This window comes from Microtus oregoni, unplaced genomic scaffold (assembly GCF_018167655.1).
Source record: "Microtus oregoni isolate MIOR12 unplaced genomic scaffold, Mior012 000032F_ref0000030, whole genome shotgun sequence".
Classification (NCBI taxonomy): domain Eukaryota; kingdom Metazoa; phylum Chordata; class Mammalia; order Rodentia; family Cricetidae; genus Microtus; species Microtus oregoni.
Genome location: NW_024543091.1, coordinates 23578447 through 23589384, shown reverse-complemented (window position 1 = coordinate 23589384; position 10938 = coordinate 23578447). Strand labels below are relative to the sequence as shown.

The 10938-nt window shown below is 46.0% G+C and overlaps 1 protein-coding gene across 2 annotated transcripts in view; it reads left to right on the top strand.

Annotated features, from left to right (window-relative positions):
• Positions 1-1220: 1220 nt before the first annotated feature.
• Aagab (alpha and gamma adaptin binding protein) overlaps positions 1221-10938 on the top strand; it is a 42049-nt gene continuing 32331 nt past the window's right edge. Inside the window, exon 1 of one of the 2 annotated variants that reach the window (XM_041679852.1) lies at positions 1221-1475. In XM_041679852.1, coding sequence (XP_041535786.1) covers positions 1268-1475 — 208 coding nt within the window. In that variant the 5' untranslated portion in view covers positions 1221-1267. The remainder of the gene's footprint in view (positions 1476-10938) is intronic. The other variant, XM_041679851.1, reaches the window with a different exon arrangement.

Genomic DNA, 10938 nt, shown 5'->3' with positions numbered 1-10938 from the left:
TGAGGATGCCCATTCCTCTGCAGTCCTGACCCGATCAGAGAAGAAGCAAGATGTGACTGTCTCACTGAAAAAGGTACTGAGCCATGTGGCTAGCATAGACAAGAATAATAGGCTAATATAAATTATAAGAGTTAAAAGAAGCCTGAGCTAATGGGCCAATCAGCTTATAACTAATGTAGACTTCTGTGTGATTCTTTGGGACCTAACAACTGTGGGAACTGGGCAGGACAGAAACCTCAGTCAACAATATAAGGTAAGATTTTAGGTCCAATTCCTGACAGGGAAGTCTAGAAAACTGGTGAATTTAGGGCTCTGTTTCTTCTAGAAGTGACTGACCTTCCAGGAAATTATTTTCAGCCTTGGTCCAAAGGAGCTAACTATGACTTAGAAGTTATGGTTTGTGAAGACACATCTTAAAGTGACCATATCTAAACTTGGAAAAAAACCAAAATACCTTAGCTATTTCAAAAAAATCTGTTTAACTATCACAAGCTGAATTATACTGAAGACGTCAAGACTTTAATAGCTTTCTCCCTAGATTATAAAGATATTTCGCCAAGTTTTCATTTGTGCCACAATTCTATGTTAATTTGTACTTCAAGTTATCCTCAATATATGTTTAGTGTGTATTCCCAGGCAAGCAGTGAATATTTCAGGTTTAGAAGCACAGGTCCCATATTTTTCTTCCTCTTCGAATTTTTTACCTCCTCTTAATGAATCTGTCTCTACTCTGTCATACCAAGCCATGGACTTTCAACATTTTGTTATATATTTTTAAATGGTGCCCTGACTGCAATGCAGACTTATAATCCCAGCTACTGAGGAGGGTCACAAGTTCGAGGCCTGCCTGAACTGCCAGTGCGTTTAAACACAGCCTGATTTAATGACCACCAGGTCTCAAACTAAAAAGAGGGCTGGCATGCAGCCTAGTGGTAGAGCACTTCCTTAGCGCTCATCCCCAGAAAAGAAAGCGCTAAAGGGTAGCTGTTTCCTTCTGTGAGGCAGAGTGTGAATGGTGCTTGGGGAACCCAGGTTTCGGGACTCACAGGGAGGTCTGAGCGGCCGACAGTTTGGCCGGTTTCCCACCTGGATTAGGATGGATCCGATGGGGTCGTCGCCCTCCTCAGCCAGCGCCATGGTTGGGCCGGGTTGAGGACACCAGCCCCCGGAGGTGCGGCCTCCAGAGCCTTCTACGAGGCGGGAGGACGCCCGTCCCCTTGGCAACGCCGCGCGAGCCGGCGCGCTCCACTGGAGAAGCGGAAGGGGGATGTGCTGGCTCGCCGGCGCTCAAGGCACGGCCCCGCCCAGAGCGCGTTCCGGGAGCGTCTCCCCCGCGCGCCGGCCGCAGTGGTGCGGTCCAAGGCGGAAGCGGCGCCGGCGCGGAACCCGGTCTGCCGCAGCGATGGCTGCGGGTGTCCCCTGCGCTCTGGTCACCAGCTGCTCCGCCACCTTCACCGGGGACCGGCTGGTGCAACGTGAGTAACTGGGCGTCGGGGCCGGGCTGCAAGGCCGAGCTCGGAGCGACGGGCCCAGGGCCGCGGTTTTTCTCTGGCCTTGCCAGCGCTGGGCCCGGGCTCCCGCTCCTCCGCAGGTGTCTGCGCCTGGTACTTAACCCTTTTCCTGGATAAAGTGAGGCCAGTCTCTGACCTTGGCGAGCGACCCCTAACATGATACTCAAGGCCCTGGAAATTGTGCCCTTAAGCGAATGTAAGGCGCTGGAGTTTTGGTGTTGTGGTTTGGGGGTGATGCCCCTTTAACTGAAGTGCTGGGGGTGGGGGATGATGCTAAATGTCCTGCCAGGAATCGCCTAACCAGAACTCCTGTGCTTGCAGAGAACTAGAATTTTACTAACTGTAGCTCTTGGACTGGCTTTAGGCCGCTTAATGGCCATTTGTAGCCTGCCTCAGCGTCTGATCTAATATCCTTGTGATTATCAGTACTTTTGGAAATAAGCAAACAGACCCATAGTTTCCACCAATCCAAAGGCTAAGAATGTTATCAGATAGTATCTGAGGCCTGCAGCAGAGGCTTACCTATTTACAGTAACCTACCTGATGTTCCCACCGATGTATTTTTAAAAGACCCTGATAGGCGACTTTTTGTTGTTATTACTATAAAAACATCGAGAGATTGTTACCATGTTAGAACGTGGCTTTTGAGGCAACCCCAGTTCCTGTTCCCTGTCCCTGATCACTCATGTTTGGCTCCAGAATAAACTCTTATTCCCTTTGAGGTGAGCGCTGTGGGCATTCTTGACTCAAATAGATATAGGTAGGTAGATATTCTTGACTCAGAGATGGATGGATGGATGGATGGAGAGAGAGATGACTGTCGATGGGGTGAGGACAGGTCTTAGAGGATTGTTTCACCAGAGGCTAGCACGTGCAAACACTGGCTGAGTGGCTGGCATCACTAGAAAAGCAGATCATCTGTTTAGCCCAGGGTTTGCTGGTCTGTGAAGGGGGCGTATGCACAGGTGTTTCAAGAGCTAGTTGATGTTGACTTGCAAATGTGTTCTAACCTGTAAAGCATTAGCCGTTTGTAATTATTTTTTACACCTCTTGACAAAATTAGGCGCGCTGCCCTTCCAGCGCAGGTATTCTGTCATTTGCTTATTGTGAACATGTGGAAAGTTCCTTACTAGGGTGAAAGCCTAGTCAACAGCACCTAGTAAATGGTAACCAAACTCCCTGCCTTTCCCTCACTTCCTTCAAGCGAGTCTCCTCTTTCCCTCCCACCAGGTCGCCCATCCTTTCACCGTATATTGTTTCTTCTTTTCTTTTCTTTTTTTTTTTTTTTTTTTTTTTTTTTTTTGGTTTTTCGAGACAGGGTTTCTCTGTGGCTTTGGAGCCTGTCCTGGAACTAGCTCTATAGACCAGGCTGGCCTCGAACTCACAGAGATCCGCCTGCCTCTGCCTCCCGAGTGCTGGGATTAAAGGCGTGCGCCACCATCGCCCGGCATATTGTTTCTTCTTAAAACAAGTTCATACTCTCTGTAAGTTAAGTTAGCATACGGAGGAAAGAATGCTAGCCAACATTTTGGTGGTGGTCTTTGCAGTCTCCCTTGGGCCCTGAATTCTTTCTGCATTTTGTAATTACTGTGAATATATACTTCTACTTCCTATATAGGTTTTAGCCTGGGGTGTGTGTGCGCGTGGTGTTGGGGGGGGGGGCCTTGCACATGGTAAGCAACTGCCTTACTACTGAGTCATATTCTCATCCCCTGCCCGGTGGTGGTGCACTCCTTTAATCCCAGCACTCAGGAGGCAGAGGCAGGCGGATCTCTATGATTTCGGGGCCAGCCTGGTCTAGTTCCAGGACAGGCTTTAAAGCTACAGAGAAACCCGGTCTTGAAAAAACAAAAACAAACCAAAAAAATTTCTTTCTGTTGTACATCATAGAGTGAATATACCAGAGTTTTCTCAAGGTGTCTACGAGTGTATATGATTTTCTACAAGATTTATATGCATTTGGATTCCCGATAGTGATGGATGTGTGTTCTTTTAAGGCCAAGCTCAGGCATATTATGTATTCCAATAGCTTTGGTACTCTGTCTCCCTCTCACCCCACAACAAGGTCTTGCTCTTTCTCCGAGGCTGACCCTGAACCTGCAACCCTAGTGTTGGGTTCACAGGTGGGCAGCACCATGCCTGGCCCTGTCCTGCCCATCAAAGATCAGAATTGGCAAACATGGTCAGTGCCTCGAAGGAGCTGATCACCAGGAGCTGGCAAATGGTGACATTCTGCCGCTGTTCTTCTATAGAGAGACTTTAAGCATTGTTGGGGGTAAAATACTGTGAAATAGCTCAGTTTGCTCTGAATGCAGAGCGTCTTAGGTAGCTCCAATTCCTGTTAAAATTAAGTGCCACTCATTAGTGCCCTGCTAGTTAAGAAGGCAAGAGCAGAACGGCCAACAGATTATTTGAATAAGAGAAGCAGAAGGGAGGTTGCTGGTCGGGTTCCTCCAAGACATTGCTTTTTGCAGTATCCTAGCCGCTTCTTGGAAGAAGCAAGAGGCCACAGATAGCAGTGGGATGAAGTATTTGCATAGCATTTACTGTTTTACCATCATTAAAGGCTGAGTTACATTAGTCAGGGGATGAACTTGATTTAGGAATAGAAGATGGAGGTTACCACGATGAATAAATGACTTTGATCTAGTTAGGATGGATGAATGTCTTGGTCTGGCTAGGACACAAGTTTTGGGTTGAATCTGGTGTGCTTTGAGGAGAAGGTTTCCTTGGTTTGGAAGAGGAATCCTGCCTCTTGTCAATCTCTGTATCTGATCTGTTTTACTCCTCTTGACCAACAATGGAAATTATTTTGTAATCAAATACCAAGTTTGTTAGAAATTCCCTTTAAGAATTAGTAGGCCTTGACTGTAGATGAAGTATCTGAATAAACTTTGCGAAGTTTTATTTGCAATACCCTAGTTAGATACGTACTTAACTAAAGGAGGCCTTTTGTTTTACACTGTAGACTTTTAATAATTTTTAATTTTATTTATTTATTTGTGGGTGGTATACTTCTGAGGGTCAGAAGACAACTTGTGGGAGTTAGCTCTCTCTTTCCATCGTGTAACTGCCTGAGAAGGAGCTCATGTCATTGGGCCTGTCTGCGGCACCGTCACCTGCTCCCTGATTTAGAGCTCAGGTCGTCGGGCCTGTCTGCAGGCGTCTTTTCCTGCCGAGCTACCTCACCAGTCCCACAGCGTAGACCATTAGAAGGAAGCCAAAGCTCAATACACTTGAGGAGCTTATGCAAGGTGTGGCCCCGAGAGCAACTGTCCGTGCTTCAGGCCGGAGTTCCTTCTGCCTGGAATATGTTTTGTGAAGCTGATACTTTTATTTGGGAAAGGTGTGTTCTGGTAAATGTGTATCAAACATGGAGCCAGTGTCTGTTCTACTTACTGCCTCAAAAGTCATGAATTAAGCTACTGTTCCTACCCTCACGAGGAATGTGGTCAAAATGTGTACTTTACCTGTGAAAACGGTAAAATGTAAGGAGCTAACATCTTATTCCTACAGAAAGAACATAGAAGAATCCCTGGAGAGTGGTTTGGTTTTAAAATGTGTGATGCCAACCCAGCAACTATAGGTCACTTCATGTCTACATCTGGACAAGTTTCCAGAACATCTGGAGATAAATTCTTTCAACTAGTGCCATACAGAAATCTAGAGATCTTTGAATAGTTTTTAATGTGTATGTAGAACTCTTCCTAGTGTGTTTTTAATAGGTGTGTGTGTGTGTGTGTGTGTGTGTGTGTGCACACATGTATGCAGTGCCGAGGAAGCCAGAATAGGGTGTTTGTTGGATGTCGGAGCCTTCGAAGCTGCAGTCACAGGCAGTTGGGAGCTACCATGTGGGGCCTGGGAATTGAATTCAGGTCCTCTGGAAGAGCGGAAAGTGCTCTAAGTATTGAACCATCTCTCCAGGCACCCTCAACTGTGTTTTTAAAAACTTTAATTTACTTTAGTTATTGTAATTGCAATAGGATTGGTAATATCCATTTTATGATAAACTAATGCAGAAATACAAGGTTTGGTTTGCCCAAAGTGCTCAGGCAGTAACTGCTGCCCTGTGTGTTCTTGGTCAAGTCTTAGCCAGAGGAAGGGAGAGCCGAAGTGTTTGTTATTCAACAGAAATCAGAGTTACTTACGGTGGCGAGAGGACTGATACTTACAAACTCGTTTAAATATGCTTTTGTTGCTGTCTGGGATGGTTGAAGACGTAATTATGAATGGAAAGGGGGAAAATCTGCCCAGAGAATGCATATTGTATTAAAACAGAGCTTTTAACAAAGGAAGTGTATGCGATGTGTTAAATATACAGTGAAAGACCATCTTTATCTAAGTCTTTAGCGATGTCTGGATTTTTGTTTTCTCAATTCATTACATTTAAAGAGACATATCTGTTAGCCACTCTTCCTGCGGAGGATTAATATCAGCAAATTCCTCTGACGTCCCAACTAGATGGAGGCTTCTGTGTTACAGTGTTTGGTCGTTCAGTGCTTCTTAACTTGATTCCAGGTTTTCTTTTTTCGAGACATGGCTGGCCTGGAACTCACTATCTAGACGAGGCTATCCTAAAACTATGCCTGCCTCTGGCTGCTGCATGCTGGCATCAAGGGTGTGCACAACCACACCCTGCAATTCTGCCATTCTTAACCCAAGAGTACTTTCACTTTTTATTTATTTTTAAGAATCAAGCCTTATTTTGAGCTTTCTTGTCAGACTGTCTTTGGATCGTCCAAACAGTGATATGGAGATTTATTATTAATTATGAAAGCTCGGCCTTTAGCTTAGGCTTGTTTCTAGTTAGCCCTTATAACTTACTAACCAATTTTTAAAACCTACATTCTGCCATGTGACTTGGTTACTTCTCCTCAGTATGGCATGTCTGACTTGCTGTCAAAACCCCTGTGCCTAGAATCCTTTTCTTCTTGTTCTCTCCCGCTGGAAATACTGCCTATCCTCTCCTGCCTACCTATTGGCCATTCAGTTCTTTTATTAAAAACCAATGAAAAGGCTCCTTGGCAAAGGCATATCTTCACAGTGTACAAAAAGATGATCTGACGACAAGACACCTAACTATTGCCGAGAAAATGTGTTCCTCCCCCACGTAGTGCAAGAGATTGAACCTAAGGCTGTGTGCATCTTACAAGCGCCCTCTGCCGCTGAGCTACTCTCCCAGGGAAAATTAACTTTCTGCGATTAGAATTTAGAAGCCTAGTCCTCAGGTTTCTAAAACAGTGGGACCATGAAAGCTCAGTTCTTTGATGGATAGACATGACCTTGGAGACTCTCACAGCGAGTACTTATGATGTTGCTTCTTGGCAAAACAAGTATTCTCAGCAAGAGCGAGAGAGTTTCTCCATCCACCAGTCTCCGATGCTTGGAAAGGGCTTCTGTGTTACTCAGAGGACTTTCCTGTTTCAGGGTGGAGTCTGTTGTTTGGTGACAGCAGGGAGGGGCTTGAGTCATAACACGTGGTTTTCCTACAGCTTCTGGAGACAGTCTGAGGGGAGCCTTTGGTCTGCTCTGGAGATGTCTGTGGTTGAGGATGTGTTGACTGAGTTTTCTGTCCTGCCCGGTTCCCGCAATCGGTAGGTCCCAAAGAAATCACACAGAGGTCTATATTATAAACTGATTGGCCCATTAGCTCAGGCTTCTTATTAACTCTTACAACTTATATTAGCCCATTATTCTTATCTGTGTTAGCCACATGGCTCAGTACCTTTTTCAGCGAGGCAGTCACATCTTGCTTCTTCTGTGGCTCGGCCATGTCTGCCAACCAAGCTTTCCTCTTCCCAGAATTATCCTGTTCTCCTTGACCTGCCTGTCTGGTGGGGCCACCTATACTTCCTGCCTGGCTACTGACCAGTCAGTGTTTATTTAAAATATAATTGACAGAATACAGATAATTGTCCCACACGAAGGTTGTTTCTAGGTCTTCAGTTTCTTTCGCAGATGGACAAGAGATCTACCACAAGCACCCAAAACTGTCACCACAGCAACGCAGTCAGTTGTCAGACTAAGAACAGTGATGCCCACTGGATATCAGGGGGCAGAAACTGGTGTGTTTTTTATTGTGATATTTAATACATTTAAGTTTTTCAGCTAATGTTAGGACTTGAGATTTTTGTGTTTATTACAAGAGAGATGTTGACGTTAGCTGAAGGAGGAGTGAAACGGAGAAGGCCTTCCTTCTCAGGCCAAATGGCCTTACAAGCAAAACCACGCTGTGCTCCAGTGTGGAATCCAAGGCAGCATGAGGTGAGCTTCTCCGAAGTCGAACTTCACTCAGAAAAGTCAGGGAGTCAAGAATTAATCCATCTTTTTGTTCTTGCAAAACATGACAACGTTTTGGCAACCGGCATTGCACATTGTCGAAGTGGAGACAGTAGAAATGGTGGAAGATTTTCCCACAAGAGCAAGAACTTTGATAATTCTTAAAATAAGTTTATACTCCTGGTGTGTGATCTCTGTAGCCTTTGGGGGAAGTGGATCGAGTCACTCATACGTAAATGAAAACGTCCCTGTAGGTGCTTGCAGCTTGCTTCCTTGTCTGTGGAGCAGAACATCCGACTTAATGGAAGGAGCTTGACACTCAGTGTCATATACTGTTAATGAGGGCCCGGGTTAAGAGGGACTGCCTTTGCGTAAGTGGGGAGAGACACCTCTTTGGTGCCTTAGGTGTCATACAGGACCACTTGTTATACAGTATTTCATCCTCCTGGAAGGCCCAAGCAAGCGTGTCTAGACTGACTTTCATTTCTGGTGTGTCTGTCTAACTGCTGGTTTTTGTGCAGTAGAAGGTAAAAACATTCTAGACAGCATGCAGTGGTCATGTGATTTTAGCAACTCGGTGCCTCTTGCCCCATATAATTCCTCCAGCAATAACTGAATTTATTTGTGAATTCAATGAATAATCAAATCTGATATAAAATCATTTTAGAAGGTTAAAGTCTGAAAGTTGTTGGAGAAACTTTCCTGGCAAGAATGACAGTCTGGACATGACTTTGTATTTAAGTTGGAGCCGGTGCACAGGTGCCTCAAATAGATCGCTGCAGACAGCTTACCCAGGAAGCAAGGTTGATGCAGGTCTCGGCAACCCAGGACAGTTGTAAAACTCAAAGAGCCTTTATGGTGTTTTACAAAGTTCAGAAACAACCAGCCTTGGGTTTAATTTTCCATGCAGACCTGACCACTGCTTCTGCCAGCAGAGGCTTTGATCAGCGTCTGTGTGTCCAGGGGAGGGAAGTGTGCAGTCATTTGGATGTAAGCAGCATAGAGATGCCGGTAGGATGGGCATGCTTCTGTCTGGACTCTGCTGGGGTTTTCTTGGGGGGGGGGGGATCTGTCCGCTGATTTGTAGCCTCGTTTTATTTATCTGTTTTTAAGTAAGTTAACTTTATTCCGCAGATATTTACTGATCATCTTTCCTGGACCCTCCACTGTAAACACCGAGACCCTGTGCCCCGGTTATCCCTGTTGTCAGCAAATTCAGAGCACTATCTCATGCGATAGGATTATCTAGTCTTCCTACTAAAAATACTCAGGTTATTTTCAGGCATCTAGACTCAATTGCCAAATACTTTTTTATTATTAATATTCAAAGAAGCCATGCAATAGATTAGGCAGACATAGTTTACCAATACAGGGGAAGATCTTTGTACCTGGAATGTGAGGTTCCTGTGGATGTGTTGACTCGTTTCAGTTCTGTGAGAAAGGAAAACGCCAACTTAGTACTGTAGGATTTTCATTTTGCTTGTGAACAGGGCTAGGCCACTCCTTTGGGGCTTCATTCCTCTAAGCTGGGGAGTCTCAGCATCCACTGTTGCCATTCTGGACCGGCAGTTCTGTTGTTTGGGGCTGTGCTGCTGAGCAAGCATTCTTGTCCTCTGTGCACTAGATGCCAGTGCCATTTCCCAACTGTGACAACCACAAAAGGAAGTCTCCAGGTATCCACATGTTTGTGGGGCACAAGATCATGTCCCCGTAGAGAGCCATGGCTTTGGATGGAATTAGAACTATGAGTGTATAAAACAGAAGAGGAGCTGGAGAAGGTGTTGACCTGCTAAGGGCACTGGCTGCCCTTGCTGAGGACCAGGGTTTGGTTCTCGACACTCACCACCAGGCAGTTCACAACTGCCTGTAACTCCGGTTTCAAGGGATGTGCCTCCAAGAACACTGAACACATGTGGTGTACATGCAGATGAGCAGGCACATGAGTGTAAACATGAATAAATATAAAATGTTTTTTTGTTTTTTTTTTTTTTTTGGTTTTTCGAGACAGGGTTTCTCTGTGGTTTTGGAGCCTGTCCTGGAACTAGCTCTTGTAGACCAGGCTGGTCTCGAGCTCACAGCCTCTGCCTCCCGAGTGCTGGTATAAAATGTTTTAAAGGAATCAAATTCAGAGATGTTTCCTCTTTCTGAAGACTCTGGGCAGGAGCTGGCTGTGAGTCGAACTCCCAGGACTGGGTTGTCGTGGTCTTCGCACGCAGCATGCAAACTTAAAGGCTGATGGGCTCTGCGTGGCTCTCACAAATCTCTTCCTGCCAGCTTCTTTATATTCTTGAGCGTTTGTTCTGTCGTATTGTGAGGTCTCCTAAAGGCAAGCAGAAAACATGCAAGTGTTTGCGCGCACAACTATTTTAAGATGAGGCCATGATGACCAATTCCAGATGACTGGAGAAAGTAAACTGGAAGCAAAGCGGGAGGATTGGGTTGGGTTTCCTCGGCTTCAAGTCTGAAACTTTCCACTGCAGTATAAAAAGCTCGAGGGCCTGTGGAGTTTAGAGTGTGGGCAGCAGAGAGAAGGGGTGGCCGGGAGGTGCGGGTGCTGGGAGCAAAGGGAATGGTGGTTGCACAATGCAGCTGCACCACCCTGCTGGGTTAGCAGTCCAGGCCTCTCTGCATCTCCATACTTCCTGCAGCCACCTGCCTGAGGCCCCAAAACAGACTACCTGTGCTTGTGTCAGGAGGCTGCAGGATGGCACTCAGGGAATTCCAGATAGGAACTTGCTGGCATTGTTCAGTCACAGCCCTAGCACTATGGTTTTAATGGCTAGGGTCCTTGACACAGCACTGTGGTCTCTCGTGTGTATGGTTTTCTGTGCTGTAGTGGGACAGCATGCAACCCCCAGAAGAGATTTCCCTCCGAGTTTGGGCCCTGTGGTTGTGCCAGTTGCAACAGCAGAGGCACGTTGAGGATTCTAGCACCCTTTTACCTGTTGGCTGACAGAAGCCCTTCTGGGTCTCAAGCTTCTTCCCCAGCCGTATCTCCTTGGGTTCTCTTCTGTCATTATGGCTGTCTTCCCTTTTGGCTGACGTCAGACTCTGCTGCCTCCTGTAATTTTCCTAATTGCTTTCTCTTCTGCCTTAACAATGGGAAAGAAAACTTTGAGACCTCGTATTTTACCAGGTGGTCAGGCTG